This window comes from Anabrus simplex, chromosome 1 (assembly GCF_040414725.1).
Source record: "Anabrus simplex isolate iqAnaSimp1 chromosome 1, ASM4041472v1, whole genome shotgun sequence".
Taxonomy (NCBI): Eukaryota; Metazoa; Arthropoda; class Insecta; order Orthoptera; family Tettigoniidae; genus Anabrus; species Anabrus simplex.
The window spans coordinates 983,529,742-983,555,589 of record NC_090265.1 but is presented as its reverse complement, the minus strand read 5'-3'; the positions used below and the strand labels follow the sequence as shown (position 1 = coordinate 983,555,589).

The 25,848-nt window shown below is 38.5% G+C and overlaps 1 protein-coding gene across 2 annotated transcripts in view; it reads left to right on the top strand.

Annotated features, from left to right (window-relative positions):
• The window catches only part of EMC1 (ER membrane protein complex subunit 1), a 219,765-nt gene that overhangs the window by 74,801 nt on the left and 119,116 nt on the right, over nucleotides 1–25,848 (top strand). The window contains exons 7-8 of one of the 2 annotated variants that reach the window (XM_067148925.2): nucleotides 6,762–6,878; nucleotides 10,342–10,359. In XM_067148925.2, the coding sequence (XP_067005026.2) occupies nucleotides 6,762–6,878; nucleotides 10,342–10,359 (135 nt within the window). The remainder of the gene's footprint in view (nucleotides 1–6,761; nucleotides 6,879–10,341; nucleotides 10,360–25,848) is intronic. The other variant, XM_067148931.2, reaches the window with a different exon arrangement.

Below are 25,848 nucleotides of genomic sequence, written 5' to 3'. Positions count from 1 at the left end.
TCAACATAATTCTGATATAAATTCGAATGACTTCATCTGAAGTCTATACCTTAATTATTAACACACACTAGCCTTTACACACCTCGAAGAACAATTCAGTATCAATACAAACTTATCTGTCATTTGTTTCACTATCATACCACATCAATAAAGATCAACCAACATAAATTCACATGCAGAATATCAATTATAAGCTCAACATTACATTCGTAACCTTCCTGTTTCGACCAGTCAAAGAGAAGCCACGTCTTGAAACACCGGGCGTATATGAAATTCCATGTGGTTGTGGTGGTTCATATGTTGGCATGACAAAAAGGCTTGTTAGCACCAGGGTGAAAGAACACATCAGATCGGTAAAGAATGTCGTTCTTTCATCCTCCACGGAGAACGCTATAAGCCAGTCTGCCATAGCAGAACATTTCTACAGTACAGACCATGAAATCCTCTTTGACCAGGCGAAGGTCATCGCACTTGTAAAAGACTTCTATGCTCGTCTTGTCAGGGAAGCCATAGAGATAGAGCTGCGCCCAAATAACATCAACAGGGAAGACGGCTTCAAGTTATCAAATACATGGTGACCTGTACTGCAGAAATACATGCATAACACCACCATGGCATAGCGGGACGCACTCAAACTGTCGACAGATGGCAGTGCATCAGTAACTTCCCTCCCAACCACTACAGCACAGCGCCACGATCCTTGAGTCCAGTTAGTGGGGTAGGCCGTGGATAGTACGGGCATGACTTCCACGTTCCTTCAGATAATTTCTTTGCTCACTGTCGGAGGCAAAACTTCACATGCCCTGATGAAGGCCAATGCAATTTGCCTGAAAGCTTGGCTTTATTATTAATAAATATATATAGTGGCTTTAATCCAGTTCATTTATTTATTTATATTAACATAATGAGCCATGAAAACTTACGTTCATTAATTTCTCAGATAAGTTTATTGCAAGTGGTTTGGTTGCTATTTCTATTAACAAGGAAACATCGGCAATTGTTAAATCGTCGATCGCGATGAAACTTGGAAAACACATTGAGGTACACGTAAAAACGATGTCGGCATCAATTTTGGGTGCCAACATTCATTAGGGCGTTAGCTACGGCGCCTAAAAGTTGCGACATTTCAAATTCCACGCGATCAGCGATGAATACCTGCTGGCCAATGCTAAGCCTGCACACTGCGTGCTTGGAGACACGCCTCTGCACCTCCTTCCCTCCATGCTCCAATTGGTTCGCCACCGCACGTTTCCCTTCCCCCTCGCCAGCCCGTTTTCTTAGCTGTCGAAGAGAACCGGTGCTACACTTTGGGTAATCTATCAGCCTTCCTCATATCTCTCCTTTGTAATTTCCACATTGTATTAGTCAGTTTACGTTTTCTGAAATGTTTATGAAAACGTTTGCACCTGGCGAGTTGGCCGTGTGGTTAGAGGCGCACGACTGTGAGATTGCATCCGGGAGATTGTGGGTTCGAATCCCACTGTCGGCAGCCCTGAAGATGGTTTTGCGTGGTTTCCCATTTTCATACCGCTTCCTTCCGACTCGTAGGCCATTCCTATCCCATTGCCGCCATAAAACCTATCTGTGTCGGTGCGACGTAAAGACATTAGGAAAAAAAAATGGCGCCTGTTGTTTAATTGTTTTGTTTCGGTTTTCTTTTCACTATTTTTTAATGTTTCGAATAGACCAAAGATTGTTTTTGTTTACTATCAGTTACTGGCGGGGAGTTTGGACGATGTAACGTAGGCCTATACGGAGTAATTTATTGTGTTGCCTTGTAATTGTTTGTTGTTGTACCAGTTCGTACAATAGCCATTTAACTTTTTGCGTATATAACTGCCATTATACCCAGAAGACTGTAGTGTGATACTTTAATATCGGTACTTGTTGAATACATATACCTTCGTCAGCTATAACGCAAAAGTACCGGTACAGTAAGACTACAGACCTGCCTGTGATTACTGTATATCTACAGCATATATAAATGCACATCTTTTTTATTTTTCAAGGCTTTTCTTATTACGTCAAACTTTACTACATTCCATGTCATACTCATATGAAAGTTGCCTATGCATTAAATGTATTTATTTTCGACAACCATTGAAATTGAAATAAATCGATCAGTACAAGCACAAATAAAATCATTCTACCTATAGGCCTATTCCTTATACCAGAGTATGGAAAATATAATTGTTGTCGTCCACGATGTCGTTTCGTTATGACACAACTGATAACGTACACAGAATGGGTGGGTGGGGGGTTGGAAGGGGACATAAAATGAAGATCTGGACCTATAACCAGGTTTTGATATCCCGAGGTACCGAATCTCATTACATTCAATGAGATCCTCTACTCGGGCATGTAATTTCTTTACATAAAAAGGTATTTAATGTTGTTTAAAGGCGGGAGATTTATTTAGTGATGGACGATTTAATTTAATTAATTCTATATGTATGTCAAATCTAAAGGACACTACTGACAGCTTTAAGGCGTTTTAGAAGTAAATAATAATTTAAGCGTAGGTAGGACGCAGTTCCCCATCCCACGTTTGACCACGCCCGGTGGTACTTAACTCGGAGTTGTACCCACGAATGTGACAACTCACCGGAATTAGCAGGAATGAAAATGTGACATTTGAATAAAATATGGGTATATTAGTGTAGGTTATTTATTATCATTATGTGTGAAACGGAACGTTATTTAAAGGATTTCAATAATTATAGTACGAAAAGAAGCAAAGTATAGAGCTCGTCCCGTTGAACAGCTAAGCAGCCGGCAAGCGCGGGGAAAAGGGAAACGTGCGGTGGCGAACCAATTGGAGCTTGGAGGGGAGGAGGTGCAGAGGCATGTCTGCAAGCACGCAGTGTGCAGGCTTAGCATTGGCCAGCAGGTATTCATCGCTGATCGCGCGGAATTTGAAATGTTGCAACTTTTAGGCCCCATAGTTAACGCCCTAATGAATGTTGGCACCCAAAATTGATGCCGACATTGTTTTTACTTGTACCTCAATGTGTTTTCCAAGTTTCTTTGCGATCGGCGACTTGGCCATTGTCGATGTTCCCTTGTAAGAATTGTATGCCGTAATACTCAAAAGTGTTGATGCTAGGAAATTGTCATACAGAAGAAATTATCAGGATATGTATTTCTTTCATAAAGTAATAAATAATAAAATTGATGATAACATCAGAAAAATAATTAACACATATATATTCCTAATGTAACTCCGTGTAGATTCTGGAATTTATTCTTCATACCAAAAACTAACACACTCACATATGAACTCCCTTTTATACAGAATTATGTCTCAGCATAATCAAGTGCACCATCTTGATATAGACATTTTCAGCATGTCAGAAAACCAGTTTGCTACATCCTGTGGTAGTGTGTTACAATCTTTGTAAGATAAATGATGTCTTGATATAATTGAATGTATCCAGTATAATATTATTTCCCCTTCCTCTATCTCTTTCTTTTAGAATAAAGTTCTGTTATTAGTCCAAACCATTGATTTACTATGTTACTTGTTGTTGGTATTCAAATAGTAGTGAGCAGTGTAATTGGGTAAACCTGTATTGTTCACAACAATGCTTTAATAAATAAATAAATAAATAAATAAATAAATAAATAAATAAATAAATAAATCTGTGAAATTAATTAATTAGGAGTCAGGAAAAGTATGGTGAATGTACAGTAATAGTACTATAATTGATGGATGGGCCTGTTATTTTGCTATTCCCAATTTTTTTTTTTTTTAAATCAGATTCACCCCAGTTTACAGTACAAAAATGTAATTGAATGGGCTATTCACTTCACGTTTGAATTATATTTTGGCCCTATCATTCTCTCCTGATTAAACTGTATGTCATCATCATCATCATCACTGGTGCAACAGCCCTTTGTAGGCCTTGGCCTTCTGAAGTAGTTATCCTCATTCTTTCCTGTTAAGTGCAGAGCTCCTCCAATTCTTGATTCCAATCTTTACATCCTTTCTAACCCCTTCTTCCCACCTTAACTTTGGTCTGCCAACTTTCCTGATTCCTTCTGGCACTGCATTAAATATATCATTCTGTCATTAGCATGCAGTACATGTCCTGCCCACTTCAACCTTTTGATCTTTATGCAGTTAACAATGTTTGGTTCATTATATAAACTATATAATTCATGATTATATCTTCTTCTCCAGACACCATTTTCTTCCACTGGCCCAAAAATTTGCCTCAAAATCCTTCTTTCAAATATACCGAGCTGTCTTTTATCAGATTTTGAGTGTGTCCAGGTCTCAGCACCATATGTTAATACAGGACTTCAGTTATACTAAACAGCAGCTTAGACTTCAGATGTTTTCTGAGGCCATGATAGCACTTGTTAGCAGACAGTATACGTTTTTGGATTTCAGAACTAACATTATTCTTGGAATTAAGTTCTGATCCAAGGTAGGTAAAGCTATGCACATCATCAAAATGAGCCAATTTCTATGAACATAGACCCACAGTAGTAGGTATCGGTACTTCTATGTCTGATTTTTTGTATTTACAGGAGGTAAGGTTTCTTGGTCATCACCTGGACTCTCATTCCACAGTTCATCAAAATATTGGGCCCATCTTTCTAGTATTGCTTCCTCATTGCCCAGTATTATGCCATTTTTATCGCTACACAAACTTGTTCTAGGCTGGAAATCCTTACGACTTTTATTTAACTTCTGATAGACAGCTCTCACATCATTCATCCCTTTCAACCATTCCATTTCTTCTAATTCTTTCCTCTCATACTGTCTCTTTTTCTTCTTGTGCAATCTCTGTTCTTCTCTTCTGGAAGTTCTGTACTCTTCCACTGCTTTTCGGGTTTGGTTCCTCTGTTGCATTCTCTTGTTTGCTTCATTTTTTAAGGTGGTTGCTCATGCACACTCATCAAACCAATTGTTGTGCCAGACTTTCTCTTCCCTTCCTAAAACTTCATTTGCAATTTTTAATAGTGTGTCTTTTTCTTCCAGGTTTCATCAATACTCTCATTATTAGGCAAATCAGTCAGGGCCTTATTAAGCAAGTTAGTATATCTGAAAGCAGTTTCGGGCTCCTTCAGCCGAGCACTGCATAACTTTCTTGCATTGGATCCATGTACCTTTCTTGCATTAGATATTCGGCTTCTAATAGTTGCTACCACAAGGTAGTGCTTAGAGTCAATTTTGGCCCCCCTATAACTTCTAACATTCATCAAGTTAGAGAAGTGTCTTGCATCTATTAGGAGGGGGTCAGTTTGGTTAAAACAATTTCCATCTGGAGACTTCCATGTCATTTTATGTATGTCCTTGTGATTAAAAGTTGTACTTCGCACTACCATATTTCTTGAGGATGCAAAATGTATAAGCCTGGTTCCATTATCATTAGAAATATCATGCAAGCTGTATTTTCCAATACAAGGTCTGTATTCGTCTTCCTTTCCAATCCCCGAAGATTATTTTACAGTCTGCTCTTGGGCACTCATTGTAAATTTCATCCAGTTCATCGTAAAATGAATCTTTATCTTCATCGCTCTTCTCTTCAGTTGGAGCATGTGCACAGATAAGACTGTAATTGAAGAACTTCCCTCTAATTCTAAGTCTGCACAATCTACGCGATTTTGCCCAAAAATCCATGATATGATGTTTTATCTGCTTATTGAGAATAAAACCAATACCAAGCATGAGTAGTAATATCTTGTCGATACTCATCCAGCTGATCAAGCAACTTTCTTTACCAAGCTGAAGAGTTAAAAATTCCACGAACCAATTCTCAAGTCCTTTACATGTTTACGAGGTCTTTGTAAAAAAAAGTCAGGTTGGCTATTTCTTCTTCAGATTTCGTAACAAGAGGTTTTTACAGACTGGGTTGTCAGCCCACTGCCAACCCCCAGCAATCCTGGAGGGCCGATGTTTTCATTCGGGATTGTCTCCCTTAGTTGGTGGGTCCCCATTTTGGAGCGTCAGGAACTTGCTTTTTCGCCCTTACATAACTTAGCCATGTACACGCAGTGTATCTGTTGCCCAGGGGCCATGGTGTGGACGTGCCAGTATCACTTGGTAGGAATAAATGGCATTTCCTGTGCTTTATTAGTACACTTCCACAAGCAAGAAGTGAACCCACAGGATCACATACTACCCCTTCGACCCCCGATTAAACTGTATGCTGTCTGTATAAAACAAGAAGGAAACAAAGTAGTGTGCTGCGAAAGTATCAAGCCTCTCCTTCGCGAAATAGTTTCAGAACTGCACCGTGGGCTGGGAGAGCAATTTCAGCTGTTTGCTTAGGAAAGGAGTCCAATAAATTCCTCCAGCAAAATACTGCTGTTATCAGTGCAGTCTACTGTCAGACACAGCAGTGACTGTGTGTGGCCACAGAGAGCAAATGGCTAAGGATTTTGACCTCTGGTAATATGTTGTTATCCACTGAAGGCTACCCTTCAGTCCAAATGTGGGACCTTTTGATTTCCTATTGTTTAGCGCCCTGAAGCAACACTTTAATTGTCAACATTTCAGTTTGAATGACCAAATTACTGACCTGTGTAACAGATTGAGTCCTCTTGGCCAGAGACTTCCTCCAGAAAAGCATAGAGAAGATACCACAACAGTGGGAACTCTGCTTCCAGGCTTAGTACAACTCTAGTAGGTACATACATAATGGCCATCATTGACTCTTGTTACCTTTTTATATGAAAACCTTAAATTTTGACCTATGTGCTTTTTATGATTCCCTACATTTATGGTTGGAATTCTATTTCTGTTTCAGGCAAACTGATGTGGATAAGAGAGGAAGCCTTGGCATCAATAATAGCTTTAGAGATGCTAGATCTTCCCGTATCTGACACAGATGCTGCTATTGAGAAGGAGTTTGATCATAATGAAAGTGAGTAATATTACTTTCTGTAGTTGCAATCATGTTTTTTTTTTTTTTTTGGTCATATGTAACATTTTAGTTTCAAGATGTATATTGCGGGTACCCACTCTCTTCAAAGACCTTGAATAATTAGTGTTGTTCAGTTGGGTCTGGAAGCCCGTAGATTCTAAGAGAGACCAAAGAATGTGAATTTGTGTTTATCTGATTATAATTATCTATTTGAATTAGTTTCACAGCTATTGTAAACAATCAAATATGATTGCATTTTGATTTTAATTGTATATTAGGATTAGTTTTAGAGTTAATTGTAAATGATCAGATCTTTTTGTAAATATATTATAATGCTGTATTAGGGTCAGTTTCAGAATTACTGTTTTTCTGACCATTATCACTTTATTATTATTCTTTCTGAGTTTGGCTTTCTGTGGACCACAGGAAACAACTGGTTTGCTGGTTATTCTTATCCCCCTGGGAATTTCTGAATTCTTTCTTGGAAATCTTCCTCTTTCCTCCATCTAGATGGTCTTGGCCTTTTGACATTGTTTTTCCTGGAAACCCTTGAAAATTGTCAATTGTATTTCAGAACACACATTCATTCCAGAGCTCTTTCAGATTGATCCCAACTTCCTCCATGTTCTTGTTTCCTCCAACCATTTTCAGGTTGCATTTATCTTCGTGATGTAGTGAAGATCCTCTTTGTCAGTCTGTTCATGCTCGTTCTGGTGAGGTGCCCATAAAACTTAATTATCTTGTGCAGTTGTGTCCATAATATTTTGTCTGTCTGTCTGTCTGTCTGTCTGTCTGTCTGTCTGTCTGTCTGTCTGTCTGTCTGTCTGTCTGTCTGTGTAGATCTTCATTTTTTCTCCTTCCTCCACATACCTTTCTTTTTTTCTGGTATCTTCCTTAAAGATTTTTCTTTCTTCTGCAGTTCTTCCGTTTCCCATATCCTGTTAAATATCAGACATTCTGAACTGTAAGATTTTTCAGGCTTGATAACTGTAGTGTAATATCTTTGCTTAATATGATACTGCTCACTTGTTATATTTATTCTGTGCCAATCTGTACCAAAATAGGTGCAATGTGTAAGGTATGACAATTAGCCTTTCGAAGACTAAATTGATATCAGTAGGTAAGAAATCCAACAGAATTGAATGTTGAATGTCAGATTGGTAATACAAAGCTGGAACAGGTAGATAATTTCAAGTATTCAGAATGTGTGTTCCCCAGGATGGTAATATAGTAAGTGAGATTAAATCAAGGTGCAGTAAAGCTAATGCAGTGACCATGCAGTTGCAATCAACAGTATTCTGTAAGAAGGAAGTCAGCTCCCGGAAGAAACTATCTATACATCGGTCTGTTTCCAGACAAACTTTGCTTTACGGGAGCTAAAGCTGGGTGGACTCAGGATATTGATTGCTGGTACATACAGGTGGGAACAATGGCAAGAGGGTACTCTAAATGAGGAGATAAAGGCTAAGTTAGGAATGAACTGGATGGATGAAGTTGTATGCATAAATCGGCTTCAGTGGTGGGGTCATCTGAGGTGAATGGAGGAGAATAGGTTACCGAGGAGAATAATGACCCCTGTTATGGCGGGTAAGAGAAGTAGAGGGAGACCAAGACGACGATGGTTAGACTCACTTTTTAACGATTTAAAGATAAGAGGTATAGAACTAAATGAGGCCACAGCACTAGTTGCAAATAGAGGATTGTGGCGACATTTAGTAAATTCACAGAGGCTTGCAGACAGAATGCTTCAAGGCATAGCGATTTATAATGTATGTATGTATGTATGTATGTACCAATCTATATTCTATGTTTCTGTCTTCCTGATTCTTTCCTTATTTGCTTCTTTATCAAGTCCATTTGGCTGGATCCATTCACCAAGATATACAAATTTGACTGTTCATTTGATTTTTCCAAACTTTATTTCGATGTGTATTGTTCTTTCATGTTGGTATCCCATGTACTCTGTGTTATAGGATATCATGAGTCCTACTTTTTCTGCAATTTCCTGAAATTTTTCAAATATCATTTGGGCTGCTGCTTTATCTTTTGCTGGCAGTGCCAGATCATCAGTGAAAGCTACGCATTCCATCTTCAAACCATGCCTCTTCAGACCTAAAGGGATTCCATCTTCTTTTATTGCTTTCTTCCATGTTCTCATCAATTTTTTTTTTTTTCCCCCCCGCAGGTCAGTGTTCGGCAAAATTGTTGACAGTCCACCTCCCTGTCTGAGCCCTGTCTTAATCTCAGACACCTGTGAAATTTCTCCAAACAATTTACAGTAACTTGTGAGACAGTTTCTGCTAGCATTCATTTTATAAGTTCCTTAATTTTTCTGTCTACCCCAAATTTTTCCAGAATAGTGAAGAGAGTGCCAGTCAGTCAAGTCATACACCTTTCTGAAATCGATAAATACAACTACCCTATTTCTACCTATTATAGCCTGTAGTCTCAAGATGCTCCTGGGACTAAATATCTGTTCCGCATGTGATCTTCCTTTTCTGAAGCCTCCTTGATGTTCACCTGTTTCATTATGTAACTGTTTTAGTACACTGCTGTACAAAACTTAAGGACTAGATAGATAAAGCAACAAAACATATAAACATGGGGAGGTCACGATGTCTGCATCACCGATTGTGCTCAAACTTTGTAGGTTGGTAGTACTACATCACCAAAACACACTGGCAAAGTAGTAGCGCGCAACTCTAAAAAATTTCCAAAAAAAGCTATTTTGAAAATGTCGAGAAAAGTTACGAGAGCTTTAGCATGCCAGGCACCATCATGCGAGAGACTGTGGCACGGTGGTCAAGTGGTTAGGGTTCTCCACTGCCGTTGTGAAGATGGCAAGTTCGAGTCATGCTCGTCTCAACTTCTTTTCTGACATTTACTGATCGCCCTTTTCCTCGTGTTGCAAATGTTTTTTTTTGCTAGTTGCTTTACGTCGCACCGACACAGGTAGGTCTTGTGGCGACGATGGAACAGGAAATGCCTAGGAGTGGGAAGGAATCGGCCGTGGCCTTAATTAAGGTACAGCCCCAGCATTTGCCTGGAGTGAAAATGGGAAACCACGGAAAACCAGGAAGCAAAACAAGCTAGACTATAATTATTGATTTATCTCATTGAATAGTAGCTGTTTGCAGTCTATTCTTATGCAACAATCCTTGATTTTTATGTTCCATATGGTAATACCAAAAAGCAAATGGTAGTTGTGCAGAAATTTTGAAATACCGAATTTTGGTATTGTAAGAATATATAAGTTACCAAATTCCACCGACAGTCACTATTATTAATTGTATATTTCCTCATGTTTGTGGTTAATAGTAAACAATAGTAACTTGATATAGCAGTGCTTTGAGAAATTTGCTTTTTAGTAGATCTTTATTCTTCTTCTTTCATTGCTTTGCTTGGGATGACATGCTAAATAATTTTAACACCTCTTTCTTTTCATTCTTTGCCTCATCGCCAGTGGATTTAGGGGTTTCATGTAAGTACTGACATCACTAAACCATGATCTTTAGTATGCAGCTTTTTCAGTTAATGTCTGTGTGTATGTGTGCAACTTTTTTGAACATTCTTTGGTTATGGAATTATTTCTAATACTGATTGCTGATGATCTTTTTAATAATTTCCCCTGTATGCTTTTTTTCTTGTTGATGGCATGACTTTTATAGTGTTTTGCTGTAGAAATGTTATCTTAGTTATTTTTGGCAAGAATATCATTGTGGGTACTGGTAGAAAGTTCTCAGCAATAGTCGTTCTGACCAAGACAGTTTTACTGGTAGTTGAATTTAAACAAAGACAAGTTTAACTGTCCATCCCAAGTTCCTCATCTTGAACTCTTCCCCTTTCCTCTTAGCAAATGTTTAACAATTCCTTATTTCAAGGCTGAAAGTACCTTTCCATATCGTGGCCATGTTTAAAATCGATAACCCTCTCCAATACAGACATAATAGTAATCCAGATTATCAGCCATTCACATCTAGAAATTTCATATAACCGATAATCTTGAAGAACTTATTTGTACATTTACAGCAACTTTTTGAGATGCCTAACGACAGTAGAATATAGTTTTAACACATTGCGGACCGTGTGCACTTCACCCCATGCACAGCCCTGTTCCTGGCCACTTTCTAACTACCTCTAAGCTGGAGTGCATGCATTCAAATAAACTGTCAGAACTTCACTAGCTTTTGAAGGACTACTGCGTATTTTTCTAGCGGCCTTCCTGAATAGATGTTGAAATGCAGGGTATTTCTTGAAATCTATTTCGGCTCATAGTTTTCGGAAATATGGGTTTTTTTATTAGGGGATCGGTTGGCCAGTAATCTTCCAGACGTGATTTCTTCACCTGCCCTATCAATATACACAGAGCAGTATCTTTTTAATTTCCCTGCTAGTGACATTAGTCCACTTTAGTGTTTTAGGGGATACGTTATAAGAATGTGAATTCTGCTCATAGTATAAGTTTGTCTTTTCAGCTACATACTGAAAATATTCCTCACCAATCATAAGTCCTGCTACTTGTCCTATGTTTCCAGATTCATTAGACCATACCTTTATACCAGCAGCACCTTCAAAATCCTATAGCCTAGGTTCACTGTTGCCCATAACCCAGTTGTCAGAAAACACTACATTCTTTACAATATTTAGAATATTTACACCCGGAACACAATTATCAGACTCATTCTGCGCTACGAGTGTTTCACACCTTGAAGATAAGACGATATCATCGTCATCACTTGAAACATTTCCGTTAGAAGATATTTCATCATCGAACTCTAAATATTCAGCATCACTTAGATATTCGGAGCCTGTATCAGCACATAATTCGCGAATAATTTCATCTTTGTGTAAACACGTGCGATCCCTGGGCGCTGCCATCTTGCATGGCTCTTCGAACTTTGTAAACATGTTGTCAGGAAATGCAAAGAAAATCTATGATATGAAGAATACTCGAAAAGAAATGCGACTATCGATTGTGTAGAACCATACATAACAGAGTTCTATCACCCCTGACCTCCAAATAGTTCCCGTATATCTCAAAAGATAGCACTAAAGTTCAGTCTGCTGCTAACACGAGATAACTCGGGACCGGTCCGCAACGCTCGGCTAGGCAAACACGAGTTTTCTCGGGACCGGTCCGCAATGTGTTAACTTGGCCTGTTCATCTCTTACCACACTACATCTCGTAACGTTGAAGAACTTAACCTAACTTTCTAAACAAGCAGGTTTTCACAGTATAGTCTTAAAACTTTCTCGAGGCAGGCTCAGAAGTACCATATCGTATATAGGCTGTTATTACGGGATCGCCACTCTCACAGGCGTTTTAAACCTACTGCCAGGTGTAACTTGAGGCCGCTCCTCAGGAGAACAGACACCTTTTGCAACCACTTCACTGAAGTACAGACGTTGCTGATGAAAAACTTTTTCTGTTTTATGTGCTGTTAGGACTGGTGTCCTCTTCTGCTGCTTAAACTGTTGACCCTGTTGTTTTTTCCAGTGAATTTGTGTCATTTCCTACACAAAGGCTTCATCTGGCCTCCTGGAATTGATAAATTGCTGGAGGAACTAGAAAAGGAGAGAACTGATGTGGAGGTGATTATAATAGGAGACTTAAATGCGCAGGTAGGAAACGAAAGACAAGTAAAAGAGGAAGTAATCAAACCTTATGGATATGGGAAAAGGAATGAAGGAGAGAAACTAATTGAGTTCTGTGAGAGGAATGGGATGATTGTGGGCGGAACATGGTTTTGGAAGAAAACAGCAGGAAAATGGCAAGATATGGCTGGGGTGACAGAAGAATAAAATCAGTAATTAATTACCTTCTGGTAGAAAGGTGTAATTGCAGACAGTTGACGGATGTAACAGCTTCACCAGGAGAAGCATTCGATGGAGATCATAGAGCTGTGACAGCAAATATGAGTGTGGGGAAAATGGAAAAATTAAAGGAGATAAGAGATAGTAAAATAAAGGTGATGAAATTAAGAGACAAGAATGCACAAGAAAAATTTCTGGAGAAACTGAAACAACAAATTTCACATACTGAAGTAGGAAATGTGAAAGATGAATGGTCCAACTTCAAAAGGGCATTTGTAAGTGGGGCAGAAAGTGCCTGTGGTAGAATGTCGACAAGAGTGAAAGAAAAGAAGAAAACATGGCAAAAACTGAATAGAGATTTAAAAAAAGAAAAGCTAAAGGAAGTACAGTAGAAGTCCGCTATAGCGAGTACGGCATATATTGAGAACCCCACTATAATAGCAGTTTTTGTCTGTCCTGTCAAAATTCCTATATTAAACTGTGTGTTATCCTTTGGTTACGAGAGCCCTATCACTGACACATCTATTATTATGGGCGATTAAGAGTGCGTGATTTTTTCCGTCGCCGAATTTTATGCACTCCAGCGATTATGTTGCATGCAGTCGAACATCTTTGGTATCATTTCCTCGCTATGTCCACTAGCGAGCTCTCTCGCGGACATTTGAAGGCGATGTCGGAGTCGATTAGTAATACCCGTCGACTGTTGTTCCGTATAGCAAAATTGAAATGAAAGAGAACAACATGTTTTCCTAATAAATGCATAAATAACATGACAGATAGCAGGTGTTAACTCATTAGAAATAAAGGCTGAAGTAAACGATCGCTCAATAGGGATGTACTGAAACACTACCGATAGATGTCTAATGTGTAGTACCCGGTATGCGCTTGTCGATCGTCATTTGTTTGTATGTCTTTTTAATGGAAGTTACCTAGTTAAATGCTGAAGTTAAAGATTTAATATATCGTTACGACAGCAAAGACGACAAGAAAATTGTGATGCCTGACTATTGCTGTGTCCCAGTGTCCCAAAATCAAGGTCGACCATATTCATACAATCAATTTCCTAAGCAAGATTCTTTCCGTAAAAAGTGGTTGCATGCGATTCGTAGGCAAGACCTACGAAATAAAAATATGACTCCTAATATCAAAGTTGCTCGAAACATTTTACAGTTGAAGATTGTCATTACTGAAACTGGTTAGCTAATTAGTACTAATTAAGAAATAATTTTATAATAAGGTAGTACATTCTTAAAAGTTAATATGACCTATTTCAGTAATTTTAGGCAAATGACGAAGACTTAAGGAGAACGCCTTACCTTCAATATTTTCATGGTGTAGCACCGGTACCTTGGAAATAACTCCGAGAGCAAGAAGATATAGAAGCAGGAAAACACCCATAACACCGTGTGCGGTACGGTACCCTGAATCACACACTGACCTATAATTTGACACTGGAGCACCATCAATTTGACTTCCTGAACAGGAAATAACTCATTACTTCCAAATTTGAAATTTTTATACCGGTATTTGTCTTATGGTCCGAAACAAGATCCTGAAACTCGTGTGCTACACGGAAATGAAGTTCAGTCGTACGGTACTGGATGTAGCCCCAGGCACTGCTGTCACACCAATGTCGTGCCTTATGAACGCCTCTAACCGGCAAAGAAAAGGAAAAATACCGTATTAGGAATGTTTTCAAAATGCTATTTGTACTTTAAGAATTCTACCTTAACAAAAACGCTAAAAGGAGTTGCTGCATTTATTCCTTACTGGTACCTTTCAATCAACTCTTGCATTTTCCGGATACTTTTTCGCCCCTTTTCTTTAATTCTGCTTCCAAATCCGCAATCGTCATTGCACCTGTACCATTTCCCGTCTTGTTGTAAACATTAGCAGAATATGGTAACTCCATTTTAATTAATTTAAAGCCAAAGTTTCATTTCAATGATCGCAAATGTAGGAATACTCCATATAAGTCTCATGTTAAACAATCGAGCAGCGGAAAGCGCATACTGGGTATCACCATTACGCTGCCTAGCGGACAAGTTTTGCATGATACATCCCTATTTTAATGTTATATACTGAAATTAAGTAAGAATGTGATACACCTCAAGATATGGCAGAGTACATCACTGATCTCAGAGGATAGTTTATATTTTCTCGCGTCTAGTTAAATTTTGGAAATACTATTCCTGTGTAAATTTTTAGCGAGGAGGATATCATTTCACTGTTTGCGCTTGAAATATGTTTTCATGATTGATATATGGTTAGGTTAGGTGATGCCATTTGAAGAAGAAAAACTGAAACACTTGCCACAGAAGTCTCTGAATGAAATTAAACACACACTTTTCACGTACTATTGGATTTTGAAAAATAACAAACAAGTGAACCGTAGTGTGGATATCATCCGCAAAAACACAAGTTTTGATCAAAATTTTTGCTGTTCCATGCCAATTTTAATGTGTATGAGTTTTTCCTGACCTCAACGCATTGGAACCTGACTAATAGTCTAACCTACAGGGACAGAAAACTCTATTTATTTTCGAGAATTATGCTTTAATTTTGTTTATTTAGAATTGGTCAAAAGTGGCATTTTTACAAAGCCATATACATTACAGATCAATGCCTAACTGTCCGACTCGTTGGCTGAATGGTCAGCGTACTGGCCTTTGGTTCAGAGGGTCCCGGGTTCGATTCCCGGCCGGGTCGGGGATTTTAACCTTAATTGGGGGCTCGGTGTGTGTGGCGTATTCAACATTAGAAATCATCCTAAGTAGGGCCCTCATCTTCATCTTCGCAGACATGCAGGTTGCCTAACAGGCCGTCTACTAGAGAAAGACCTGCACCAGGCCTCTCCGGAGGCCATACGCCATTATTTATTATTAATGTCTAACTGTTCGTTAACTGCTTTTCGGTCTTCAATAGTGAATCATCATGTGATATTTTTTGAAGCAGCTCTCCAGATGGAGTGGAACACCACATTTTTCACATAGCCACCTCACTTTGGACCTTATTTTATTAGCCTTTTACACTTTGCAGTGCCTAGAAGGATGTTTCTTCCTTTCTGTTGGAGGAATAGGCACTCATCAACCGTGCAAGGATACCATTTACTGTCACATTTCAGATTTTTTCTCATCAAATTATTTGCTTGGAAAGCAGCATAGTCATTGGTTTCTGTCGCAATCATTTCCTGGAACTCATCCCCAAGAAATTTGGAACACACATCTAATAAGAAAAATTTGTGCCCAGTCTTCTCGAAACAATGGTACTGAGACCAGAAACACCAGTGAATGGAATTGTTTTCGGTGTATTGCGGCATCCATTTTAGCATGGTATCGTTCTGACCAATAGCAATCCAGTGGGGGTCAATTCCTTAAATGTATACCTTAATTCATCAAACTTACAATCAATTAACATGGGGATGGTATCTAAAAAATTCCCTTATTTGAAGTTCGGTGGTTAGAATATTTTAATTATAGGCTAATTAATTTAGAATATAACTAGAGTTCAAGTTTTACTAAGTCGTGCTGGTAAACCTGTGACGGCTATAGAAATTTTGTCATTGGTCAAAACTGGAGCGGGTATTTTGAATGTTTCTCCTCGCCAACTTGACGACAAATATGCCCGGGGGCTCGGGAAAGTTTTTTGCGACGCTTCTTAGTATCTGTAACGTAGTGCGAACTGCCTTGTTTCAGAAATATACTGTCCCTCACTTCCTTGTAGTAATTAGCTCCTTTGTGTCGAATTTCTACCTTTCTAATTCCGCAACTAATGGAGCGGCTATCTATTGTACTTGTTGTTCGAATAAGCCTCTTAACTTTCGACATAGGAATAACCCAGCTATGGTACCTGCATAATCCTGCTGGCTCCTACTTGTCGCGAATAGACTTGCAAATGTTGAAATCTTTCGTCAACCCAAGTGACTTCCACGGTGTGTTTCATTGTTTCAGTATTTATCAGTTTACTTTACTATATCAGATCATGATAAATATGGCCCATTCCACACGGGTACAAAACCTACGGCCGACCCTTTGAGATATGTCGGTCTTCCGCAGCTTGTGAAAGCCTACAGATAGGCCTATAGAAATCTCTCCACCTGCAAGACTCATATTTTCTACCAGTCGAGGCCTCTAGTGACGTAACGGTCAGTGATGGCCACTTTAGCCATGTCTGACCAATGGGCGCTGGTCTCCCCCGCAAGTTGGCTGAGCAGCGGGAAGCGCGGCCCTAGAGCGTCGATGCTACACATGGGGTGGGGCCACAACTGATCACCCTCCCCCCGCTTCAGCCCCATTCCACAAAACAACAAACATACCACAATATTGCACCCGCTCATGTAGCGGTCAGTGCCAAGTTATCCCGGTGGCTCTTGATTTCTTCTCAGGGTATTCCTATTTCCAATTTGCCCACATCTTCCGTGCTGTTGTCCACTGTACTGGCAATAACATTTCCTTGGTTCTTTGTCTTGGGCTCTGATACAATTTTCTGCCCTAATCTCATCACCCTTATCTAGTCCGTGGTTGGTGATTTCGGGACTAATTGTATTAATTGCCTCTATTTGTCTAAGATTTCTGGGGTTCCTCTCTATTAAGCACGATGACGTTAGGTCAATCTGTCTTAATCGTCTCTCCATGTCAATAGCAGTTTGTATGTCAGAGGCCGCTAGTAATCTCTGTATTTCAAGTGGTAATTGCCTCTGAATAGTTTTAATCGCCTCCAGTTCGCTAGGTGGAGAATCTAAGTCCTGAAAACGATGAAACTGGAATGAGAAGAAATCGCTATATCGAGTTTGACCTGCAGTCGAGAATTTTCTTGAGTACAGCTCTAATCTTAGCTGTTGCTGGATCTCAGGATCCCAGAACTTCCTCAGGAATGCTACCTTAAACTCATCATAGTTGTGAAATGTGTACTTGAAAGCCTGGAACCAAATGTTTGGGTTCCCGTCCAGATGTTTTTCAATAATTCGCAATTTCTTTTCCTCCTGAATCTTTCCTTCTTTAAAATATTCCTCGATGTCCCTAAGGAATTGCTTCGGTGAGGTCTTAGCCGAACCGTCGAAATGTTTCGGGCGGTCGTCGTAATTTTTAATGATATTAATTATCGTGCTTCCCTCACTCTGGTTACTACCATTTACCATTTCTATATCTCTTCTAGTTGGGTCGCTTATTCCTGAAGGTGTGTTCTCTCTCTCATTAATTTGTACTTCTATTGCTCTTTGCCTATCGCTAGAGCTTGAGGCCATTGATTTCGCCGTGTGTGATTCCACCTTCATCTCCTGTATTTCCCTTCTAATCTGTTTCATCTCCTCTTCTGTCTTCTCGATTTTTCGTTCCGATTCCACCTTGTTATCTTCTATCTTCTGTTTCAATTCGTCTATTTTCTGTGCTACTTTGCTTGCAGCTTGATCATATTTCTCATCTAGGTCTTGTTGTCTTAGATTTAATCCTTGCATGCCAGTTGTTATATCATTTATTTTCTCTTCTTCCAATTTTCGGATAGTTTCCTGGCTCTCTGTTACCTTTTCATTTATTTTATTTATCTCCTCGTGCATCTCTCTGTTTCTATTTTCCATGGTTTCGGTTAACCCCGTCTGCATGTTTTGAATTTTGTTCTTAACTTCATATACTTCCGACCGTGTTTTCGCTGTTTCTTCAGTCGCTTCTTCTTGTTTCTTGCGTAACTCATCAATCATCCCTTTGTGTTCATCTTCTATTTTTCTAACGAATTCTTCTAAAGTTTCTTTCTGTTTTAGCTGATCCTCTCTTCTTTCCTCTCTCATTTCAGTGATGCATCTCTGGAATCTTGATTCCCGTTCCTGTTCTTTCTCTTCTTGTTTCTGTTGCCATTCTTCTAGTTTCTTCTCTTGTTCCTTTTGAAATTCCCTGAACCATTCTTGCTGTTTTCGCTCCTTTTCCGTCCGTCTTCTTTCCTTCTCTTCTTCCAGCTTCTTCTCTTTTTCTTCCTGCTTTTTCTCTTTCTCTTCACGTTCCTGTCTCTCCTTCTGTCTTTCTTCTTCCAGCTTCCTCTCTTTTTCTTCACGTTCCTGTCTCTCCTTTTGTCTTTCTTCTTCCTGTCTTTTCAAAAATTCCTGGAACCATAATGGAGCTCCTTCTTGTTTCTCTTGTGCTCTTCTCATTTCCTCTTCCTGTTCCCTTCTTGTCTGTACTCTACCCTGTGTTGCCATTTTATGTTGAGTTCAATATATTCGTTACAATCTCTCAAAATTTCTAATAAGTTCTCTATTTTGTTAAAAATTTCTCAAATTTGCCTAACAGTTCTCTAAGTTCATAGAATATCACATATGATGTCACACAAACAACAACAACTTAGTCTACTATGTTCAAAACAGTTCAAAGTTTGCACTTTATGCACTAGTGTCAAGTTTTCTATTCACTGAATGATAATATAGATGGACCTTCCTGGAGATCGGCACCATCCCACCAGATAGACCATCAACAACCAGACCATGAGTTCAGATTTATGATTTCGATCACATTTCGGAACATGTTACGAAAGAAAGAAATTAAAATTCCGCTATGCGGCATCCAATATTTATATTTATGGCTTCCAGCCTTTACCATAGTTAAAATCAACTAAGTTTCAATTCCTATAAACTTAAAATCACCTTATCCTTCATTACTGTTGTTAAAAGAAAGCAATCATCTAATAAATAACAATAATTCCTTATCAATATTCTTCACAGGTCCTACAATGTGGTAATAATTAAATAAAATACTCAATACATTGGTGACTCTTTTTCTATGTCTGATACCTACATTTCGAGCTTCAACACTGGACTGCCGATTAAGTAGTGTGAGTTATCGGACAATTTCTTACTCTCCCGCGATGTCTTTCTCTTCAGTCGCCACCCATTAATGCGACATTTAACTTGCTTCACTTTGGAGACCATTTCCAATACCTTTCTCATTTTACTTGACGTTCCCGCAGTGACTTTCTCTTTAATCGTCTAACGTTGGTGCGACATTTTTAACTTCCGCGGTGTCTTTCTCATTAATTGCCCCACGATTGGGCAGCCATTTTTAACTTGCACCCGCCCATGCAGCGGTCAGTGCCAAGTTATCCCGGTAGCTCTTGATTTCTTCTCAGGGTATTCCATTTTCCGCTCATAAAATCTGTGATTTTATATATAATTATTTTACGTGGTTTCGGATGAGAATCAGTCCGCTGGGATACGCGTCGCGGGAGTACCTACACGCACAAGTACGAACTTGTGACCGATAACTTCAAAGGAATCTCTTTCCGCTTGTAGAACTAATCAATTGCTTATATCTACAAAACTTATTAACTAACTTACAAACTAGCTGATACCCAAACAGAAATTAAGACACAGTCACTTACTAAAAGAAAAATATAAGATTATTTATTGAATAAATAATGTTCGATGTAAGATAAAGTGAAATCCGGGTAGTATTATTTGAGTAGTATTTAAACATGAAGGATTAGAGTCAGCGCTGGCTCAAATAAAATAAAATAATTAAGGCTTAAAATATTTACATTCTTTCTTAATTAATGTTCAAATTCATATTAATATATATCTCAATATTCGTAGCCATGTTCCGAAAAGTATTTCATTTCTCCAATTATATTCAAGAGATCACTGAGCAATCACGGAATCAATAAAAAATACACATTGTGAATACTGTCACGTTAATTATTTAAATTATTCTCACAACATTTAAGTCATCTCGCTGAGATAAAATGAATGGTTTGTTAACTTGAAACGAAATAAAATTACATGGGAAAAAGTTTGATTGTAAACGGAAATCTGCTCATATTTTCACATAATTATTTCCCAAACAAACTCTTGTGTGAGTATTAAATTGTAAAAGTGTTCTCCAACTTTCCATTCATAAATTATAATCATTCATAGATCTGCACTCTGATTATTTGGTCACATATTTCGGGTACGCACAAGTAACAACTTACGGGCTAAGACAATACCTCCCTAAAGCCTACGACATATGGCTCCTAACTACCCATTATCATATTCTTCATATTTAAAATACTTCAATTGAAATCATTATTGCATGAAAAGAAATAAACATCTATCTAACTATTCAAGTAGTTTCCAATCCACTCACTCCTCTATCAACGGCTCAATGTGCTATAGCAATCTGCTCTTTCTCAATATCTCATGTATACGAGCTACACAACTCGTATGAATGGTATAGAATGAAATTATTACGTATTATACTGTAACGTCACCGTACCAAAGATATTAGATGTATACTCAGTCATGAGTCTATTGAACCGTATATTAAAGCACTCTCTTATACTCAGTACCTGTTATTTACCAATGTCAGACATAAATATAACTGTCACGATACATAATTCTACCATAATACATGTCAATCGTACCTTAAAATGGTCATCTGCGCGATGTTCACACTTTGACATATTCTCTCCAATATGGCACAGAAACTCACCTTGTAATTCTAACACACGCTTCCTCATCGAATGGCAATTCTTACTCTTTCCATAGAACATATACAAACCTCTATGCTTCACTATTCTTCAATATACTCCAATAAATAATCACATTTCAACGCGATTCCAACATACATTAACATAACACCGGCATACCTATTGCCGTATGCATATAGCCATTACACCCAAAACTATATGCTAAACATTCTAGAATTGCCTTGTAAAATACGCATTTAATAACCTTTATCTTAAAACAGTAGTACGAGTTCAATGCCCTCTTTCTATGAAGAAAGGAATACTTAACTTGACAATATTCATCGTATCGCGCAGGTAATTCGTGACGTAATCTATGTACAGGTAAGCGAGATTAATCGAAATTTCACTACTTAAATAGATTCATTGCTACTAGGTCTTCACAAGTAACACTTCTTTCTTTTATCCAAACTAGTTTCCACTGTATGTATGCAAGTGCGGTAGCCTGTATATGTCATAATAGCATTCTAATTCTACACTTCCATCTTATCTTATAGCCTTAAATATCTCACACTTCACTTTATATTACACACGCGTTCTTAATTAATTCATAAATATCACCAAATATTCAGCACATGCCGAGTTAGATTGAGGGTGCAGATTACAAGAAACTACTCTACTAAAGAAATGTATGGACTTAGCTCGTCAGTTGCTACGTTTGGTCTGGTTGTTGCTCCATCCCTCGGTTGCAGTTAGACCCTCCGATCGGATCTGGATCTCTGGTTGGATTGCATGTTCATGGTCTTCAGCTGGTCACATGGCTCGCCGGTCCACTCCTTATCGTCCGGTCTTTTGGCTGGCCGGTGCTCATCCACGTCATCATGTCCACTGGTTGGCCGGTCCAATCATCATCAGCTGGTCCTCTGACTCGATGGTGCATATCCCCAGTTCAGTCCATCATGTTGATTTAGCAGACAGTCATCATTTCGAATCTGTAGGCAACGAAGAAAATTCCTTTTGCGGAGTAATTAGTCATGATATATTCCATATTTCTATTATTTATAGTAATCGTCGAAGTTTTCTTTGATTGGAAAAATTTCTCCGTAAATAGTTATTAACTTTACTGCCACAGTAGTAACCATCTTCTCGTATGAAATAATCAATATTGTAAAATGGTGAGTTCCTTTTCCTTCAATCGTAGAGTGGCTGCTCACGAATCCAAGTCCGACGTATCTCACCACAAATTATTTATTTATATAATTTTTCGCCTCTTATCTTAGCATACACCGGTGAATAATTTAATCTTATGCTATCGCCGATTGCAAATAGTTGATATTCTCCTCAGTAGTTAAGAATATTCTTCAAATGTGTAGCTTCGCTCGTATCTGCGTCTTGCTTCTGCGAATGTAAATTTTTGAGTATCTTCTTAAACAATCCTTCCGTTGCTATATTTTTTAAAAACAATTCAAAATGAGCCTCTACTGTTCTGCAGTGTCTTCCAAATCAAGTCCGTTCCGTGACATACATAGCCTCCTATACGCTGTATCAATAAGAAGTTCATTGCCTTAGTAGATCGCATGGGCCATACCTTCCTACGCCGCCATTTTGTAACTGGTCTACAAGATGCGAACGGGCACAATATTATTTTATTAACGTACAGTGGAATGGGAATACTAAGGGGACCAAAACAGGAAAGGGTCAATTCCATCAATAATATTACCTGTATCAACAGATTTGACAATTTTTTGTTCCTAGATTATCTGTAGACTATAACAGTTATAAACATTCTCAAAACATGTACATTTAATGTAGACAGCTAATTTGTTTGTCATTTATGTATTAAGTACTAGCTATTACCTGCAACTTCGCTCGCGTGGATTTCGTAATTTCGTAAAAGTAATTGTTCCTGGATACTGCACTAGAACATTATCTGAAAATCCCTAAAGTATAAAAACTCACCGAAAAATTGAGTTTCATTTACCCTAGAACATCTCTGTAAACCACCTTTGTGGTATTGCGTTTTGGGGCTAAGATGACTAGGCTATTGGCAGAGCTCACTCTGGAACATGCGACGTGGACCTCTACATGTGAGAAACAGTCATCCCTCAAGTTGAAAAAAAAAAAAAAAATTAAAAATATGCATGTTTATTTTTAAAGGAGATTCCAAATACTTATTTCCACGTCTCTAACATCTTCAGTTTTTGAGATATAAGTATCCTCATAAAAAAAATTCAAATCCTTCTTCACTTATTTTCATCCCCAATAAGTGGCTTTTCTGAAAACAAAAACATGTTCCTTTATTTTTTGTTCTTGGAAAATCCACTTAAGGGGGTTGAAAATAATTGAAGAAAAAAGCGGGTTAATATTTCCCTTGCCAAGGAAAGTATACTGGATATAGTGGTGGTAAAAAATGTACAAGTCACGAAGTGACACATTGTACTGTTTGCTCACACAAATGCCATGTAGTTTACTTCATGTGGATGTCTCAGAGAAAAGATCTGGTATATTCAAAACTAGTTGATAATAGAAAAAAGAAAAATAGTGCTTTTAAAAATATATTTTTAAGTTTGTACTCCTTGGCTATGTTTTGGATATTGTAAACTTGATTTGAAAAGAACACTATTCCCTATTGAAAAGTAGACCATGTCATTTTTACTAGTATCTGCCAGTGCCCACAAAAATCTATCTACAGAATTTGCTTTGCTATGAAGATACTGAATTGCTTGTAGCGGTTACGTTATTTTTGAATGAGGATGTATTTTGGTACACCAGTGCTGCTGCAATTTCTGCAATTGCATGATTATCGTTTAGTGAACGAGCAGCATGCTATGCCTGATACTTCATACTAATGTACAAAATTAATATCTGATATTGTTGTGTAAATCACTTTTTTAACTGAATTTTCAGCCATTGTGTTTTTTAAGTAATATATCATTTCTCATGTAATGTGTATAATCCTGTTTTTCTTTTTTTTTTAAATGGTATTTCTTTCTTATTTGTCTTATTTGTATTCTGATGATCAATATTACTTATTCTGGCACACACATTTCATCAATGCCTCATACTGGGAATATTCCCAAATATGTGGAAGTATGGTATCGTCATTCCCAATCCTAAGAAGAATTTACCTAGTTTACCATTAGCATATTGCCTTATATCCATTCTCCCACCCCTTTCCAAAGTACTAGAACGCTTGGAAGGCAAACGGGTCCTTGCTTACTTGACTAACTACTTGCTGCTTGATCCTTATCCATCTGGTTTCTAGAAAGGATGCAGCACGCCAACTGCCTTAGTGAAAATAACTGATGACATCCAACACGCAATGGAAACTCGACAAGTGACTGTACTGATTCTACTTGATTTTTCTAATGCTGTTGATACTGTTTGATACTGCTACTTTCAAAATTGGACTTGCTAAATTTCAGCTGGATAGCAATGAACTTTCTCAGTTTATACCTCAGAAATTACCATCAGTGGGTCTCAGTAAATCAAAACAGATCTGAGTTGCTTGACAAACCCCTGAGCATCCCCCAAGGGTCTGTACTTGGAACACTTCTATTTGCAATTTACATACATGAAGTTGCCAAATTGATTACACTCTGCAAGCATCATCTTTATGCTGATGACCTGCAGATCTCTACTACCACACAAGATAAAATTCAAAGTTCTATACAACAAGATTTATCATATTTTTCGGACCATAAGACACTGCAAACCATAGGATGTGCTCTAATATTTTGATGAAAAATTTAAAGAAAACTATCATTTCACTGTATTTTACAGAAATAATTTAATATTTTTCAGCATGCCCCCAAAAGAATGCACTTCCTCCCATAATGCACAGAGATTGTTCGGCACATCTCTCTCAACGTCATCCTAGATGGTGCACAATAGGGTTGAGGTTGGGTAACCGTATAAACCATGCCTGTGGAGTGTTCATCGAACCAATCGGCCACAGTTTGGGAGCAACTGAATGGTGCATTGTTTTGCTGTATATACAGGTTTCCTGCAGTGTGCTGGAGATGAACAAATGGATGGACATGATCTGACTGTAGATTCTTGTATCATGCATTGGTGAGGGACATTGTCAGATGTATCAGGGCTCCCATTGCATGCCAAATAAACAGTCCCCATATGATGATACAACGTCCTCCGGCCTGAACTGTACCCTGCTAAGACTAATCCATTGCCTCGAGTACTTGGAGATGCACTCGTACCCTGCTATGGTGTGTAAAAACTGGTATCATGATTCATTTGTCCAGGTGATCTTTCTCTTTGCTTTGAGAGTTCAGTGGTGGTGTCCCTGTGCCAGTGTCATTCTTTGTGAGCAGTGGTACCCAAGTGTGACGGTGGCTTCTCTACATCATTGCGAGGAGGTGGTCCTTGATGGCGTGGCTGTTCACACTTTCATTGTTATCCAGCACTTAATTCTCGAGTTATCTTTTGCACTATGACCCGTCTATTGCTCTTGCCAACCAAGTCATTCAACAGTGACCCCTGTTATCAGCATTTTGTACTCCGCGACAGTTGACCCCGGTGATGGTGGTTTTGTCTAAATCTACATAGTCTTGGTTCTCTCTCTGGACTTGGTAGCCCATGGAAAGCCCATTGCCAGCATTACTTTGGAGATGGAATAGCCCACACATATGGTACCTACAATCTGGCCACAATCAAATGCACCAAGAATCCGTCTTACCCCTCCTGTGCTCACCTGTTACTCACATGGCTAGTACTA